General features: G+C 41.6%; 2 protein-coding genes across 3 annotated transcripts; one reads left to right on the top strand and one right to left on the bottom strand.

Moving 5' to 3' along the window:
* Positions 1-2,182: 2,182 nt before the first annotated feature.
* Positions 2,183-14,813, top strand: LOC306824952 (sodium channel protein type 4 subunit alpha B-like). 2 transcript variants are annotated; one of them, XM_079345379.1, is made up of 15 exons: positions 2,183-2,888; positions 3,056-3,240; positions 3,345-3,426; positions 3,503-3,657; positions 3,906-4,079; positions 4,560-4,676; positions 5,127-5,411; positions 8,661-8,714; positions 9,855-9,987; positions 10,078-10,175; positions 10,333-10,603; positions 10,678-11,284; positions 12,747-12,891; positions 12,967-13,041; positions 13,418-14,813. In XM_079345379.1, the coding sequence occupies exons 2-15, from the start codon at positions 3,223-3,225 to the stop codon at positions 13,550-13,552; spliced, it is 2,349 nt and encodes a 782-aa protein (XP_079201505.1). In that variant the 5' UTR covers positions 2,183-2,888; positions 3,056-3,222; the 3' UTR covers positions 13,553-14,813. The 2 variants fall into 2 exon arrangements, with proteins under 2 accessions (XP_079201505.1, XP_079201506.1); XM_079345380.1 differs by having other exon boundaries at positions 2,221-2,888; positions 13,421-14,813.
* Positions 14,814-15,365: 552 nt separating this feature from the next.
* LOC306825377 (gamma-crystallin M2-like) lies at positions 15,366-17,994 on the bottom strand. Its single transcript, XM_079346083.1, has 3 exons — positions 17,892-17,994; positions 17,288-17,530; positions 15,366-15,674 (listed from the first exon to the last, which is right to left on the bottom strand). The coding sequence occupies exons 1-3, from the start codon at positions 17,922-17,924 to the stop codon at positions 15,402-15,404; spliced, it is 549 nt and encodes a 182-aa protein (XP_079202209.1). The 5' UTR covers positions 17,925-17,994; the 3' UTR covers positions 15,366-15,401.
* Between the last annotated feature and the right edge of the window lie 400 nt (positions 17,995-18,394).

Genomic DNA, 18,394 nt, shown 5'->3' with positions numbered 1-18,394 from the left:
CTGCAGCCTGCAGTGTGTCTCACTGTGTCTCCTACCTGCAGCCTGCAGTGTGTCTCACTGTGTCTCCTCCTACCTGCAGCCTGCAGTGTGTCTCACTGTGTCTCCTCCTACCTGCAGCCTGCAGTGTGTCTCACTGTGTCTCCTACCTGCAGCCTGCAGTGTGTCTCACTGTGTCTCCTCCTACCTGCAGCCTGCAGTGTGTCTCACTGTGTCTCCTCCTACCTGCAGCCTGCAGTGTGTCTCACTATGTCTCCTCCTACCTGCAGCCTGCAGTGTGTCTCACTGTGTCTCCTCCTACCTGCAGCCTGCAGTGTGTCTCACTGTGTCTCCTCCTACCTGCAGCCTGCAGTGTGTCTCACTGTGTCTCCTCCTACCTGCAGCCTGCAGTGTGTCTCACTGTGTCTCCACCTACCTGCAGCCTGCAGTGTGTCTCACTGTGTCTCCTCCTGCCTGCAGTGTGTCTCACTGTGTCTCCTCCTACCTGCAGCCTGCAGTGTGTCTCACTGTGTCTCCCCCTACCTGCAGTGTGTCTCACTGTGTCTCCTCCTACCTGCAGCCTGCAGTGTGTCTCACTATGTCTCCTCCTACCTGCAGCCTGCAGTGTGTCTCACTGTGTCTCCTCCTGCCTGCAGTGTGTCTCACTGTGTCTCCTCCTACCTGCAGCCTGTCTCACTGTGTCTCCTCCTACCTGCAGTGTGTCTCACTGTGTCTCCTCCTACCTGCAGCCTGCAGTGTGTCTCACTGTGTCTCCTCCTACCTGCAGCCTGCAGTGTGTCTCACTGTGTCTCCTCCTACCTGCAGCCTGCAGTGTGTCTCACTATGTCTCCTCCTACCTGCAGCCTGCAGTGTGTCTCACTGTGTCTCCTCCTACCTGCAGCCTGCAGTGTGTCTCACTATGTCTCCTCCTACCTGCAGCCTGCAGTGTGTCTCACTGTGTCTCCTCCTACCTGCAGCCTGCAGTGTGTCTCACTGTGTCTCCTCCTACCTGCAGCCTGCAGTGTGTCTCACTATGTCTCCTCCTACCTGCAGCCTGCAGTGTGTCTCACTGTGTCTCCTCCTACCTGCAGCCTGCAGTGTGTCTCACTGTGTCTCCTCCTACCTGCAGCCTGCAGTGTGTCTCACTATGTCTCCTCCTACCTGCAGTGTGTCACACTGTGACACACGTTTTAATACACGCACACATGTTTTAATACACACACACATGTTTTAATACACACACACATGTTTTAATACACACACACATGTTTTAATACACACACACATGTTTTAATACACACACACATGTTTTAATACACACACACGTTTTAATACACACACACATGTTTTAATACACACACATGTTTTAATACACACACACATGTTTTAATACACACACACATGTTTTAATACACACACACATGTTTTAATACACACACATGTTTTAATACACACACACATGTTTTAATACACACACACATGTTTTAATACACACACACATGTTTTAATACACACACACGCGTTTTAATACACACACATGTTTTAATACACACACACATGTTTTAATACACACACACGCGTTTTAATACACACACACGTTTTAATACACACACACGCGTTTTAATACACGCACACATGTTTTAATACACACACACGCGTTTTAATACACACACATGTTTTAATACACACACATGTTTTAATACACACACACATGTTTTAATACACACACACATGTTTTAATACACACACACGCGTTTTAATACACACACATGTTTTAATACACACACACACGTTTTAATACACACACACGCGTTTTAATACACACACAGGTTTTAATACACACACACATGTTTTAATACACACACACATGTTTTAATACACACACATGTTTTAATACACACACACGCGTTTTAATACACGCACACATGTTTTAATACACACACACATGTTTTAATACACGCACACAGGTTTTAATACACACACACGCGTTTTAATACACACACATGTTTTAATACACACACAGGTTTTAATACACGCACACATGTTTTAATACACACACATGTTTTAATACACACACATGTTTTAATACACACACATGTTTTAATACACACACATGTTTTAATACACACACAGGTTTTAATACACACACACATGTTTTAATACACACACACATGTTTTAATACACACACACGCGTTTTAATACACGCACACATGTTTTAATACACACACACATGTTTTAATACACACACACATGTTTTAATACACACACACACGTTTTAATACACACACATGTTTTAATACACACACACGTTTTAATACACACACACGTTTTAATACACACACACGTTTTAATACACACACACACGTTTTAATACACACACACGTTTTAATACACACACACACGTTTTAATACACACACACATGTTTTAATACACACACACACGTTTTAATACACACACACATGTTTTAATACACACACACACGTTTTAATACACACACACATGTTTTAATACACACACACATGTTTTAATACACACACACATGTTTTAATACACACACACACCTTTAGTAAATCAGGCCCTAAGACTGTACTTTTATAAAGCTGTGTTACTTCATCTTTATGACTTTCTACATCGCTCTCCTATTTGATCCAAGTCAATCCTTTTTGTTCCTTTATTAAGGTCCTAAAGCAGCACTCCATTAACTTTATTCTGAAGTATTTCCTGTTTTCAGACCTTGTGACTTCCTGTCTCAGGTCCTGAATCTGTTCCTGACCATATTGCTGAGCTGGTTCAGCAGTGACCGTTTGCTGCTTCCACTTCAAAAGGAGAAAAACAACGTGCACATCGCCATAGACCAGATCAAAAAGGCTTTCTGGGCTTTGCTGGGCAGGGAAAACCCAGATCCCACAGGTGGGACCAGAACTTGAACCAGTGTTGACTGAGTGAGCGTTAAATTGATTACACTGTATGCAAGACGTTTGATTGGTATGTTATTTGTTTAGAAGGTTTTCAGTTCTTTCATTCTTCTGTATAAAACTGGTGACTGGAACACGTTCTCTGGTCAAACTGAACTTCAGCTGCTGACAGGAAGGACAGCAACAGGAAGGAGTACCTCACCTTGGATGTTGTGACTTCAGACCAGCCGGTGTCTGAGATTCAAGTCCTCAGCGGGAAAACCAGCGAGCTTGTTGACGTTCCCATAGACCAGAGCGCCGCCGCTGCTGAGATCGAGGACAAAGTGAAAATGAGTGAAGAGAAAAGAGTAAACGTCTTCTGTTCATGTTTGGACACACACTTTACTCATCCTGCTAAACAAATGAACTGTGGTAGCAACAACCATACTAACCATGCTGTGCTCTTGTTCAGAGTGAGGACGTGCTGACTCATCATGGCGGTCAGCAGGACGAACACCATAAAGGAAACACACCTGAGAACTGCTGCTGTGACAGTACGAGTCTCTCTGTATGAACATTCAAACAGGTAGCCAATCAGGAACAGTTACATTCAGTCTTTGTGTGTCTCAGAGTGTTACCGATGCTGTCCCTTCCTGGACCTCAACAAGTCCCAGGGTGCAGGGAGGGCGTGGTCTAACTTCAGGAGGAGCTGCCTCTCCATCGTTCGACACAGAGTCTTTGAGGCGTTCATGATCGTCATCATCGTGCTGAGCAGTGCAGCTCTGGTAAAACTGTCATCTGTTTACTCTAACCCAAAGGTCACATGATGGAGTGCAAACGCTTTTCAAAACAAAGTCTCTTATTGCTTTTTATAAAGTCACTAAGTTAGCAGAATTTCAAAATAAAGTTGTAGATAAAGGAGAGTCATCTGCAAACAGTTACGTTAATGGATTCTATTCTTTAGAGTTATAGCTCCATGTCGCTGAGCTCTGCAGTCCTCACTCAGGTCCTCACATCATGTGTATGTGAACAGGTGTTCGAGGACATTCACCTGCCGCAGAGGCCGTTCTTAAAGATGGCGGTGGAGACAGCAGACCAGGTGTTCACTTTCGTCTTCCTGCTGGAGATGCTTCTCAAGTGGAGTGCCTTAGGACTTCAAAAATACTTCACCAACGCGTGGTGCTGGCTCGACTTCCTCATCTTAAACGTGAGACTCAATCACAGGATGATTAATGATTGTGATTATTGGTGAAGTATTGATCACAGCACATGATAAACATTAGGGGAGGTTGTTTCTGATTGCCTGTAAAACTTTTCATGCTGTTTCCCATCTTCATGCTAGGCTAAGCAAATGGCTTTGAGATTATGGCTGCTCGCTAACAGTAGCTAGCTAAGTGCTGCTAGCTAACAGTAGCTAGCCAAGTGCTGCTCGCTAAAAGTAGCTAGCTAAGTGCTGCTAGCTAACAGTAGCTAGCTAAGTGCTGCTTGCTAAAAGTAGTGCTGCTAGTTAAGTGCTGCTGCCTGAAGTTGAACATGTAGCTCGGTACATAACATGAGGTCTGCAGCGTTCATCAGAACCTGGTTTTAGCTTGAACGTCGGACTGTTATTTTAAATGTTTGGATCTAACAATAACACCTTCACACACCTGAGTCGTGATGTCATCAGCAGGTGTGTCTTGTCTTCCAGGTGTCTCTAACATGTCTGACTGCTGGCCTAATGGGACTCTCTGAACTGGGAGCCGCCCTCTGGTCTCTTCGAGCCCTGATACCTTTGAGGACCCTGTCCCGCTTCCAGGGCCTGAGGGTGAGACAGTCACTTTAAACACACACACACACACACACACACACACACACTTTCAGTTTATACAGAAAAATGTGAAAGAATATATTTTTAATGAAGTTTCACTGCATCAACCTCTGTCTGTCTGTCTGTCTGTCTGTCTCACACCTGTCTGTCTGTCTGTCTGTCTGTCTGTCTGTCTGTCTGTCTCACACCTGTCTGTCTGTCTGTCTGTCTGTCTGTCTGTCTGTCTGTCTGTCTGTCTGTCTGTCTGTCTGTCTGTCTGTCTGTCTGTCTGTCTCACACCTGTCTGTCTGTCTGTCTGTCTGTCTGTCTGTCTGTCTGTCTGTCTGTCTGTCTCTCTATCTGTCTGTCTGTAATGTCTCACACCTGTCTGTCTATCTGTCTGTCTATCTGTCTGTCTGTCTGTCTGTCTGTACTGTCTCACACCTGTCTCTCTCTGTCTCTGTCCAGGTGGTGGTTCAGACTCTGGTGCGGACCCTGCCCTCCCTGCTTAAGGGTGTTTTGGTGTTTTTGCTGGTGTGGTTGGTCTACAGTATTCTGGGTGTGAACCTGTTTGCGGGGAAGTTCTCCTTCTGTTTCAATGAGACATCAGAAGAATTTTTTCTTCATCACAACGTGAACAACAAGACGCAGTGCCTGGAGCTGATTTATCAAAACTTCACTGACATCCGCTGGAAAGACCTCAAGTTAAACTTTGACAGTGTGCCAAATGGTTACCTGTCGCTGATGATCATGGTGAGTCTGAACACTCTCTAAGGTAATATGTACATGATAATGCCACAAAGCATTCTGGGAAATGAGGTTTGAAGATTTGGAACATACAGCTGAAAGTCATTATCAGAAATCTGCATGTCTATGTGCGCTTTACTGTTTTTATGCATCTTATGTTGCTGCTTATGTCTGTTTTATAGTGGTGTATTGTGTGTGTGTGTGATATTTCCTAAAAAGCCTAAAACAGGGACGAGGACTGCAAAGTTGCCATGGATAGAAGTCCGATTTACATTGGATCAGTTGTATTTGAATGAAGTGTAAACAATCAATCTTTATTTTATCAATCAATTTGTTTATATAGCGTCAATTCATAACAGGTGTTATCAGGAGACACTTTATAAAAGCAGGTAAAGGACCTTACTGTTTGTCTGTTAACATTAACAAAAGAGCAGGTAACAAGACCATGTTCATTGTTATGTTTACATAAAGCAGGTAAACATGTTCATTGTTTACATAAAGCAGGTAAACATGCTCATTGTTTACATAAAGCAGGTAAACATGCTCATTGTTTACATAAAGCAGGTAAACATGTTCATTGTTATGTTTACATAAAGCAGGTAAACATGTTCATTGTTTACATAAAGCAGGTAAACATGCTCATTGTTTACATAAAGCAGGTAAACATGTTCATTGTTTACATAAAGCAGGTAAACATGCTCATTGTTTACATAAAGCAGGTAAACATGTTCATTGTTATGTTTACATAAAGCAGGTAAACATGTTCATTGTTTACATAAAGCAGGTAAACATGCTCATTGTTTACATAAAGCAGGTAAACATGTTCATTGTTTACATAAAGCAGGTAAACATGTTCATTGTTTACATAAAGCAGGTAAACATGTTCATTGTTTACATAAAGCAGGTAAACATGCTCATTGTTTACATAAAGCAGGTAAACATGTTCATTGTTATGTTTACATAAAGCAGGTAAACATGTTCATTGTTTACATAAAGCAGGTAAACATGCTCATTGTTTACATAAAGCAGGTAAACATGTTCATTGTTTACATAAAGCAGGTAAACATGCTCATTGTTTACATAAAGCAGGTAAACATGCTCATTGTTTACATAAAGCAGGTAAACATGTTCATTGTTTACATAAAGCAGGTAAACATGCTCATTGTTTACATAAAGCAGGTAAACATGTTCATTGTTTACATAAAGCAGGTAAACATGTTCATTGTTTACATAAAGCAGGTAAACATGCTCATTGTTTACATAAAGCAGGTAAACATGTTCATTGTTTACATAAAGCAGGTAAACATGCTCATTGTTATGTTTACATAAAGCAGGTAAACATGTTCATTGTTTACATAAAGCAGGTAAACATGCTCATTGTTATGTTTACATAAAGCAGGTAAACATGTTCATTGTTTACATAAAGCAGGTAAACATGCTCATTGTTTACATAAAGCAGGTAAACATGTTCATTGTTTACATAAAGCAGGTAAACATGTTCATTGTTATGTTTACATAAAGCAGGTAAACATGTTCATTGTTATGTTTACATAAAGCAGGTAAACATGTTCATTGTTTACATAAAGCAGGTAAACATGCTCATTGTTTACATAAAGCAGGTAAACATGTTCATTGTTTACATAAAGCAGGTAAACATGCTCATTGTTTACATAAAGCAGGTAAACATGTTCATTGTTTACATAAAGCAGGTAAACATGCTCATTGTTTACATAAAGCAGGTAAACATGTTCATTGTTTACATAAAGCAGGTAAACATGCTCATTGTTTACATAAAGCAGGTAAACATGCTCATTGTTATGTTTACATAAAGCAGGTAAACATGTTCATTGTTTACATAAAGCAGGTAAACATGCTCATTGTTATGTTTACATAAAGCAGGTAAACATGTTCATTGTTTACATAAAGCAGGTAAACATGCTCATTGTTATGTTTACATAAAGCAGGTAAACATGCTCATTGTTTACATAAAGCAGGTAAACATGTTCATTGTTTACATAAAGCAGGTAAACATGCTCATTGTTTACATAAAGCAGGTAAACATGTTCATTGTTTACATAAAGCAGGTAAACATGCTCATTGTTTACATAAAGCAGGTAAACATGCTCATTGTTTACATAAAGCAGGTAAACATGCTCATTGTTTACATAAAGCAGGTAAACATGTTCATTGTTATGTTTACATAAAGCAGGTAAACATGTTCATTGTTTACATAAAGCAGGTAAACATGTTCATTGTTATGTTTACATAAAGCAGGTAAACATGTTCATTGTTTACATAAAGCAGGTAAACATGCTCATTGTTTACATAAAGCAGGTAAACATGTTCATTGTTTACATAAAGCAGGTAAACATGCTCATTGTTTACATAAAGCAGGTAAACATGCTCATTGTTTACATAAAGCAGGTAAACATGCTCATTGTTTACATAAAGCAGGTAAACATGTTCATTGTTTACATAAAGCAGGTAAACATGCTCATTGTTTACATAAAGCAGGTAAACATGCTCATTGTTTACATAAAGCAGGTAAACATGTTCATTGTTTACATAAAGCAGGTAAACATGCTCATTGTTTACATAAAGCAGGTAAACATGCTCATTGTTTACATAAAGCAGGTAAAGGACCTTACTGATGGATATATTAAAGAGCTCAGCTGAATCCGTCATAGAAGAACAAACTTCCCTTTAACAGGCAGAAATCTTCAGCAGACCCGGATCATGATGAACATCTGATAAACTGAGCTGGACTTGATGGGACAAGATGAACCAATGTCTGAATGTATTGTCCCTGACAAATGAACTGATAAATAAAATAGATAAATCAACATAATTACAACACATTATAAGAGTGAAGCTAACAGGGCAGCTAACAGTGAAGCTAACAGGGCAGCTAACAGTGTAGCTAACAGTGAAGCTAACAAGGCAGCTAACAGTAAAGCTAACAGTGAAGCTAACAGTGTAGCTAACAATGAAACTAACAGTAAAGCTAACAGTGAAGCTAACAGTGTAGCTAACAGTGAAGCTAACAGGGCAGCTAACAGTGTAGCTAACAGTAAAGCTAACAGTGAAGCTAACAGTGAAGCTAACAGTAAAGCTAACAGTGTAGCTAACAGGGCAGCTATCAGTGAAACTAACAGTGTAGCTAACAGTGAAGCTAGCAGGGCAGCTAACAGTGTAGCTAACAGTGAAGCTAACAATGACGCAGCCTGAGGATGTTTCTTGTTGATTTTCTGACAGGCGATGTCAACAGACGGGTTTGATGTCATGTACGGAGCTGTGGACTCCAAACAGGTCAGAATACTCGCCAAAGCTCTCACACACATTTCAGCCTGTTTACATGCTCACACACCATACCTTTCGTTTCTCAGACTGAGAAATGACCACGAGGCTTAAAGTAGTCTGGCACCATGCCAGATCTCCGGCGTGAGGCCGTGAAAAACATAAAATAAAAATTCACATGGGATTCTATTGTGAATGTGCTATAAAGTTCAGTAGAGTTCACCAACCAATGTTCTGTGAGTAACACAGCTCTCGTTCTCAACCTAACAAACGTTACTAGCCAATCAGAAGAGAAGGGCGGGTTTCGCCAATACTCGAGCTGTGGGCTTTAACGTTGCAGCGCGTTATGCTAGGCGCACCCTATAGGTGTATTTTTTTTACCCGTATGATCGGCTATTAAGATCAATCAATCAGTCTTTATTAATGTAAACATAACAGGTCTTATCTCTTTCTAAACTGCAGGTAGAGGAACTTACTGTTTGTGCTACAATCTCTACAGATAACACCCAAAAGCAAAGACTCGCATACAAGTGGCAATCAGGTGTCTTAAATTAAAGTCAGAGATAACGCAGTGATAGTGAGGTGGAAGAGTTGTGCTCGGTCCGAGTCCCAAAATCCCAACGTGTTGTTCCTTCGAGTTTCCAGAGTAGCTGAAGCAGGCGGGTGAGCAGACGGTGGAGCAGACGGTGGAGCAGACGGTGGAGCAAGCGAGTGGATATAAAGTGACGATCTAAATTAGACGAGTACACAAGAAGTTAACACCAAACAAACCGACTTTACCAAGCTATTAAACACGATGGCCACGATCCAAAGTTACCACACTGGTGTGACAGAACGATCTGCCGCTGAGGAAGAGGCGTCAAATAGAGCCAGGGTCGATGAGATGAGAAACACCTGGTGCAGCCTGCATACAGGTAGCCACGCCCACTGCCACACCCAGAGACGAACAGGGGAAAGAAACATGAGGTTCACAGACAGGGACACAGACAGCACATAAAAGGAAAAGAAGGCCCTGCCAGGATATGAATCATGACTGTTTGTCTGTTAACATTACAAAGATCATTATGTTTACTAAAGCAGGTAAACATGCTCATCATTATGTTTACTGGTAAAGGACCTTATACTGGTACTGTACTGACTGTATGTTTGTAGGTGGAGTCTCAGCCGGAGTATGAGTACCGCCCACACATGTACTTGTACTTCCTATTCTTCATGATCAGCAATTTCTTCACCTTCATCTTCCTCATCAGAATCATCATCGACAGCCTGCAGCCAGACAGGACAGGTGAGACAGGATGGGAGACAGACAGGCTGAGAGACGCTTAGAGACATTTTCCTTCTGTCTTATCTTCTGTTGTTTGTCTTTTCTCTGAAGGGAAACATTGTTTTGCAACAGAGGATCAGATCGAAAAATGTAAAGCTTTGAGAAGTCGTCTCTTAAGGAAGCCGCAGAAACCAGCTCCCCGTCCTCAGGTGAGTTTAGTTAATATAAGACAGTGATGACGTACTCTCTGACTAACAGACTCGATGAAATGACTCAGGTACACAGAGACGAGTAACCCAGAACATTTAACAGATCACAGACACCTGTGTTCTCTGACCTCTGATTCCTGTCTGTGAATCTGCTCAGAACCCGTGCCTGGCTCGGCTCTTCGACCTGGTGACCAGCCAGTGGTTTGAGTTCTTCATGGTGGTGGTGGTCTTTCTGAATATGGTGGTCCTGATGGTGGAGACCCCAGATCAGAGCATGCAGATGGATGAAATCCTGAACTGGTTGCACTTCGTCTTAATCATCATCTTCCTCATCGAATTCATCTTGAAGATCATCCCTCTCCGACAACACTACTTCACCTCAGGCTGGAACATCCTGGACTTTGTAGTGCTTCTGTATCTCCTGATAGGTGAGCTTAAACTATAATCATCCTCACCTTGTCTGATGATGGCACGCTGTGGTTCATCCCCTTTGTCTCCTCAGGCCTCTTTTTCCTTGATATCTTGGAAAAGTATTTCATCCATCCCTTCTGGTTTGCAATGTTGCGATTGGCTCGTATAATTCGTGCGGTTGTTGGCTTAAGCAACAGGATCCGGAAGCTGCTTTCAAACTTCATGATGTCACTTCCTGCCCTCTTCAACATCAGCCTCCTCCTCTTCGTCATCACATTCAGCTTCTCCACCTTTGGCATGTTTAACTTTGCCTATGTGACGAGAGGGGCTGCGATTGATGACATGTGGAACTTTGAGACGTTCTGGAGCAGCATGATGTGCATGATGATGACATCCCCGACCTCCGGATGGTACGGTTTCCTGTTGCCCATCATGAAAAGGCCTCCTGACTGCGATCCTATCATGGAGAACCCGGGACTGATGGGCATCGGAAACTGTGTAAACCCCATGAAGGGTGTCATCTTCTTCACCACTTTTATCACCCTAACCTCCCTGCTGCTGGTTTACCTGTACATCACCGTCGTCATGGAAACCTTCAGTCTAGAGGGTACAGAGTCCCTGATTGACCAACGCCTGCAGATGTTTTATAACACCTGGATGAAATTTGACCCCCACGCCACGCAGTGCATATGGAACAGGTGAGTGCCCAAACCTCACAGTGATCCTGTTCTAGTGTTCTCTAGCCAACTCTAATGTGTTCTCTAGTGTTCTCTAGCAGTATCTAATGTGTTCTCGAGTGTTCTCTAACCAACTCTAATGTGTTCTCTAGTGTTCTCTAACCAACTCTAATGTGTTCTCTAGTGTTCTCTAGCAGTATCTAATGTGTTCTCTAGTGTTCTCTAACCAACTCTAGTGTGTTCTCTAGTGTTCTCTAGCAGTATCTAATGTGTTCTCGAGTGTTCTCTAACCAACTCTAATGTGTTCTCTAGTGTTCTCTAATATACTTATGTGTTCTTTAGTGTTCTCTAACAGACTTATGTGTTCTTTAGGGTTCTCTAATATACTTATGTGTTCTTTAGTGTTTTCTAACAGACTTATGTGTTCTTTACTGTTCTCTAATATACTTATGTGTTCTTTAGTGTTCTCTAACAGACTTATGTGTTCTTTAGTGTTCTCTAATATACTTATGTGTTCTTTAGTGTTCTCTAACAGACTTATGTGTTCTTTGGTGTTCTCTAATATACTTATGTGTTCTTTAGTGTTCTCTAACAGACTTATGTGTTCTTTAGTGTTCTCTAACAGACTTATGTGTTCTTTACTGTTCTCTAATATACTTATGTGTTCTTTAGTGTTCTCTAACTGACTTATTTGTTCTCTAGTGTTCTCTAACCAACTCTAATGTGTTCTCGAGTGTTCTCTAACAGACCCAATGTGTTCTCTAGTGTTCTGTAGTGTTCTCTAACAGATTCTAATGTGTTCCTCTAGTGTTCTCTAATATACTTATGTGTTCTTTAGTGTTCTCTAACTGACTTATGTGTTCTCTAGGGTTCTCTAACAGACACTAATGTGTTCTTTAGTGTTCTCTAACAGACTTATGTGTTCTCTAGGGTTCTCTAACAGACTCTAATGTGTTCTTTAGTGTTCTCTAACAGACTTATGTGTTCTATAGTGTTCTCAAACAGACACTAATGTGTTCTTTAGTGTTCTCTAACAGACTCTAATGTGTCTTCATGTTCTTTAACAGACTTATGTGTTCTCTAGGGTTCTCTCACAGACACTAATGTGTTCTTTAGTGTTCTCTAACAGACTTATGTGTTCTTTAGTGTTCTCTAACAGACTTATGTGTTCTATAGTGTTCTCTAACAGACTCTAATGTGTCCTCATGTTCTTTAACAGACTTATGTGTTCTCTAGGGTTCTCTCACAGACAGTAATGTGTTCTTTGGTGTTCTCTAACAGACTTATGTGTTCTTTAGTGTTCTCTCACAGACTAATGTGTTCTTTAGTGTTCTCTAACAGACACTAATGTGTTCTTTAGTGTTCTCTAACAGACTTATGTGTTCTTTGGTGTTCTCTAACAGACTTATGTGTTCTTTAGTGTTCTCTCACAGACTCTAATGTGTTCATCAGTATTCTCTAAGAAATGTTCTGTCTTGCACAGTGAGCTGTCAGAGTTCTGCAGTGCTCTGCAGGGTTCTCTGAAGATTTCAAAACCAAACTCCATCAAACTTACCCACATAAATCTTCCTCTGCTGCCTGGAGACAAAATGCATTGTATGGACGTCCTGTCAGCCCTGAGTGCACAGGTAATGTCACCTGATCAATAATAATGATAATAACAATAATGACAGTAAATAATAATAACAATAACCCTTGTGCAGGTTTTTGGTGATTCAGCCAATGTGGACACTCTTAAGGACCGTCTGAAGGACAAATTTAAGGCAAATTCCTCCGAGGTTTGACATTTTTCTATTCTGTTTTATTCCATACTATTATATTTTGTTGTATTGTGTTCTTATCATGTATTAACTGAAGTTGGTTATGGACTGACATTACATGTTTTAAAGGTTTTAATTCTTACAGGTCTGTAATGTTTTATAATATTGACCTGCTGATTCTCTCTCTATGCAGACGGCTGCTCTCTATACTCACCTGTCTAATGTAGAAGAGAAAAGCAGACTCGCTCCATATTAAACTCGTAAACTAACTTTTCTGTGGCAAGGACGAGGTGATAATGAGCTAAAATAGATAAATGATAATGCAGAGGTTACCATGCTGTAGCTTTTACTGGCAGGATAATGAAAGCACGTCTGACTGGTGTTCCTTTACCTGCAGGTGTCAAGTGAACCAATCAGCAGCGCTCTGCAGGGCAAACTAGAAGAGGAGGTGGCGATGGTGAGCCCGCATGAGGATGCAGAAGAGGTGGCTGAGTCTGTGGGCGATGCTAACAGAGGTTCAGGTGTTTAAGACTCCTCCCACCCTGATAAATAAGAACCTGAATGAGTCAAGAACACATCACATTCATGATTCATAAAGCATATATACATAATTACCCTAAATGTATCACTGTTAATCAATATTTCATAATCAGCTGGTTGTTAACCAACTCACACTGCTCTCTATTAGCCTGTTATGCTAGCAGAGCTTAATGCTAAAATGAAGACGCTAGCGTGAGTGGGGACACCATGGCTTACAATGATGCAGAACTAACACGACTAACATATCTTGTAGTATGAAAAGAGTATTAATCTTAACATTTCGATACTTTTAAACTGTGTCTCAAGTAGTGGAAAGTCCAGATTATTCCAAATCACTGACCACTCTGTTGACTTCATCGTATAGTGTGCTTATGTGTGTTAGCATGTTAGCGTCTGAACTCAGAGGCTCGTTTCAGAAAGAAGGTCCAGTGCAAATTATGAGTCGACAAGCCTGAAATCCCAAAAACAGAATTTTCTGTTTAGAATGAAATGGCACTTAAGCCAGAGTCAGTTACTATGGTAACTGAAGCTCAGAGTCAGTTACTATGGTAACTGAAGCTCAGAGTCAGTTACTATGGTAACTAAAGCTCAGAGTCAGTTACTATGGTAACTGAAGCTCAGAGTCAGTTACTATGGCAACTGAGTTTTAACCTCACCTGGTCAGGAGCAGGTTTTCTTCAATAAATCAGACTTTCTCTCCTGTTTCAGATCCAGAAAATACAGGTTGTTTTAATGTTATATGTTAAGTGTTTTATTTTAAGATAAAATAATCCTTAATTCATCTTGCGAGCAGAGAAATTTACATACAAATAAATAAATATAGTACATTCAAACTAACATACTGACTCGAGCAGCAGATTTCTCTGCTTTGCTGCTCTAGTCAGTATTTTTTCTCTCTTCCTGCTTAAATAAAAAAATAGCAGGTTAACTTTATAATCACTTGATAACTTGTAATTCAGAGGGGAAAAGTAGGGAGACCTTTTTTTTGTCACAGCTGTTCTATAACGTTCCCCACCTGAGGATACATCGCCTCACAGCTCAGGGTTAGAGGTCGTTCAACCTGAAACTGAACACAAGGGGGCGCTGCTCCCTTCTTCGAAACACAAGTTCTTCAGATCAAAGCACTTGTTCTATTTTTTATACTTTTATATTTTCATATTATTACTGTTATTGTCTAATCCTAACCCTATATTTCTTCATTTTCAGAATAACAATAAAATAATAATAAATAAAAAACATTCTGTTCACTTCCTGTTGTATGAACTTTTTATCACATGTATGAACCAGAAACAGTGAAGGAACAGTACCCCCTAATCCCCCCGGACATCTGGGGACATGAACACACCTGTGTGTACCTCTACACATGAACACACCTGTGTGTACCACCTCTACACATGAACACACCTGTGTGTACCTCTACACATGAACACACCTGTGTGTACCTCTACACATGAACACACCTGTGTGTACCTCTACACATGAACACACCTGTGTGTACCTCTACACATGAACACACCTGTGTGTACCTCTACACATGAACACACCTGTGTGTACCTCTACACATGAACACACCTGTGTGTACTTCTACACATGAACACGCGTGTGTGAAGTCCTGTTTGAATATAACAGGGGAGAATGTGATATCAAACAACGAGGCAGCTACAGACCTCTCTGATGAGGGGGGGAGGGGCTCCTATAGTTGGCGTCACCTTTAATGGTCAAACTTATTGAGGTCATTGACCTTTTCTCTGCATTCACTCGGACTATACACATCAAAGAATGCAGAAAGTAAATGCTTCAGACTTTATTGGTTTACATTGATAGTTTTAATGGAGACATCAATAACTGGAGTCCATGATACGTTTCATGCTCATGACCCTCATGTTGCCCAGGTTCATGAAGTTCCTGTACTCTCCGGGCCTCATGTACATCATGCGGCCTCTGTAGTTCGGCTGCTCGTACATCAGCCAGTGACCGTCCATCACGTGACAAGACATGCAATTGGACATCCTGAAACGCTCCATCACGTTGTCACAGTCGTCCATCAGCTCGTGCGACTGACCTCCGAAGTTCTCCCTCTCGTAGATCTTCATCCTGTATGAGCCCCGGTGCTGCGATGTCAACCAAAACCAACCATCAGAGAGAGCTAATCAACCATCAGAGAGAGCTAATCAACCATCAGAGAGAGCTAATCAACCATCAGAGAGAGCTAATCAACCATCAGAGATAGCTAATCAACCATCAGAGAGAGCTAATCAACCATCAGAGATAGCTAATCAACCATCAGAGATAGCTAATCAACCATCAGAGATAGCTAATCAACCATCAGAGATAGCTAATCAACCATCAGAGATAGCTAATCAACCATCAGAGAGAGCTAATCAACCATCAGAGATAGCTAATCAACCATCAGAGAGAGCTAATCAACCATCAGAGAGAGCTAATCAACCATCAGAGAGAGCTAATCAACCATCAGAGATAGCTAATCAACCATCAGAGAGAGATAATCAACCATCAGAGATAGCTAATCAACCATCAGAGAGAGCTAATCAACCATCAGAGATAGCTAATCAACCATCAGAGAGAGCTAATCAACCATCAGAGAGAGCTAATCAACCATCAGAGAGAGCTAATCAACCATCAGAGAGAGCTAATCAACCATCAGAGAGAGCTAATCAACCATCAGAGAGAGATAATCAACCATCAGAGAGAGCTAATCAACCATCAGAGAGAGCTAATCAACCATCAGAGAGAGCTAATCAACCATCAGAGAGAGCTAATCAACCATCAGAGAGAACTAATTAACCATCAGAGATAGCTAATCGCTAACATGACACAGTATAACCAATTATCAACAATAAGACAGCTCTTTCTGGAACCCTACCATGGAGTTGTCTGTATGTGGTGAAGGTAACTGAACCTGATTGGTTGTGTGGTTACCATGGAGACGTCTGTATGTGGTGAAGGTAACTGAACCTGATTGGTTGTGTGGTTACCATGGAGACGTCTGTATGTGGTGAAGGTGACTGAACCTGATTGGTTGTGTGGTTACCATGGAGACGTCTGTATGTGGTGAAGGTGACTGAACCTGATTGGTTGTGTGGTTACCATGGAGACGTCTGTTTGTGGTGAAGGTGACTGAACCTGATTGGTTGTGTGGTTACCATGGAGACGTCTGTTTGTGGTGAAGGTGACTGAACCTGATTGGTTGTGTGGTTACCATGGAGACGTCTGTATGTGGTGAAGGTGACTGAACCTGATTGGTTGTGTGGTTACCATGGAGACGTCTGTATGTGGTGAAGGTGACTGAACCTGATTGGTTGTGTGGTTACCATGGAGACGTCTGTATGTGGTGAAGGTGACTGAACCTGATTGGTTGTGTGGTTACCATGGAGACGTCTGTATGTGGTGAAGGTGACTGAACCTGATTGGTTGTGTGGTTACCATGGAGATGTCTGTATGTGGTGAAGGTGACTGAACCTGGTTGGTTGTGTGGTTACCATGGAGACGTCTGTATGTGGTGAAGGTGACTGAACCTGGTTGGTTGTGTGGTTACCATGGAGATGTCTGTATGTGGTGAAGGTGACTGAACCTGATTGGTTGTGTGGTTACCATGGAGATGTCTGTATGTGGTGAAGGTGACTGAACCTGGTTGGTTGTGTGGTTACTATGGAGATGTCTGAATGTATTTGAGGTGAATTAATCTGATTGGCTGTGTGGTTACCATGGGGATCATGCGGCAGGAGCGGATGCAGTCGCTCATTCCCATCATGCTCATGTTGTCGGCGTACTCGCCCCTCCTCAGGAAGTACTGGTTACCCATGAAGTTGGTGCGGTCGTAGACCATGAAGCAGCCGCGCTCCACCCTGCAGGAGTGACACCTGCTCAGGTAGGATGACATGTCGGCACAGTCACTGCTGCACTCATAGGAACGTCCCTGGAAGTTCTTGTCCTCGTAGAAGACGACCTGAAGGAAGAAAAGAAATTGTCCAATCACTGAGAGTTTTAAACGTACCACAGTGTGTCTAAAAAGTTGGACGACATGACAGCTCCCACAAAAAAGCACAAACATATCGAACTCGCCCTGCTGACTGGCTGCAGTAGAGGTCATAAGGGCCGCCTCCTCCTCGTTTTAATTATTAGATGATAAAAAAGGAGTATTACACCATGATTGACAGCAGTGCTGGCCAATGAGGCTCCTGCATTGATTTAAACATAAAACAAACTTTAACATTAGAAATAATCTGTGTTTATCTTAGATATGTTTCCTGTTAATATCTTCATCGTATACAAAAAAAATCTGAAGCGGGATTGTTTGTTGCTCTCACCCTGCCCATCATGTTCATGCTGCTGGATGACATGTTGCCTCTCTGGTTGCCCGTCTGGTTGCTAGTTGCTGGTGTTGTGTGTTACCTGTGCTGCAGCTGCTGCTCTTTATAGCACCTGAGCGGCTGAAGCCTTTTGTGCAAACAGCCTGAGCCAGCAGGACGCCATAAAAGAGACACTGAGTGATCGGCATTTCTCTTAGAAACCAGAAACAAAGAGCAATGAACAACAGCTGTTTCCTTCAGTCCACAAAAATACAAATGTTCTGGAAAAATACACCTGAAGAACACAAACCACATGAACACACCCTTTAGTACACCTGAAGACAACATGACCTTTAATACACCTGAAGACAACAACATGACCTTTAATACACCTGAAGACAACAACATGACCTTTAATACACCTGAAGACAACAACATGACCTTTAATACACCTGAAGACAACAACATGACCTTTAATACACCTGAAGACAACAACATGACCTTTAATACACCTGAAGACA

The sequence above is a fragment of the Symphodus melops genome (genome assembly GCF_947650265.1).
Source record: "Symphodus melops genome assembly, chromosome: 6".
Classification (NCBI taxonomy): Eukaryota; Metazoa; Chordata; class Actinopteri; order Labriformes; family Labridae; genus Symphodus; species Symphodus melops.
This window is presented reverse-complemented; position numbering and strand designations above follow the sequence as displayed.

What these genes read in the sequence shown, in the direction of transcription:
- LOC306825377 (XM_079346083.1), bottom strand. Translation starts at nt 17,924, where the DNA reads ATGTCATCCAGCAGCATGAACATGATGGGCAGG. An exon ending in GCATGAACATGATGGGCAGG is followed by an intron (nt 17,531 to 17,891) that starts GTGAGAGCAACA and finishes TTCTTCCTTCAG; the next exon opens with GTCGTCTTCTACGAGGACAA. An exon ending in CCTGCCGCATGATCCCCATG is followed by an intron (nt 15,675 to 17,287) that starts GTAACCACACAG and finishes TTGACATCGCAG; the next exon opens with CACCGGGGCTCATACAGGAT.
- LOC306824952 (XM_079345379.1), top strand. An exon ending in TGCTGAGCAGTGCAGCTCTG is followed by an intron (nt 3,658 to 3,905) that starts GTAAAACTGTCA and finishes GTATGTGAACAG; the next exon opens with GTGTTCGAGGACATTCACCT. An exon ending in ACCTGTCGCTGATGATCATG is followed by an intron (nt 5,412 to 8,660) that starts GTGAGTCTGAAC and finishes ATTTTCTGACAG; the next exon opens with GCGATGTCAACAGACGGGTT.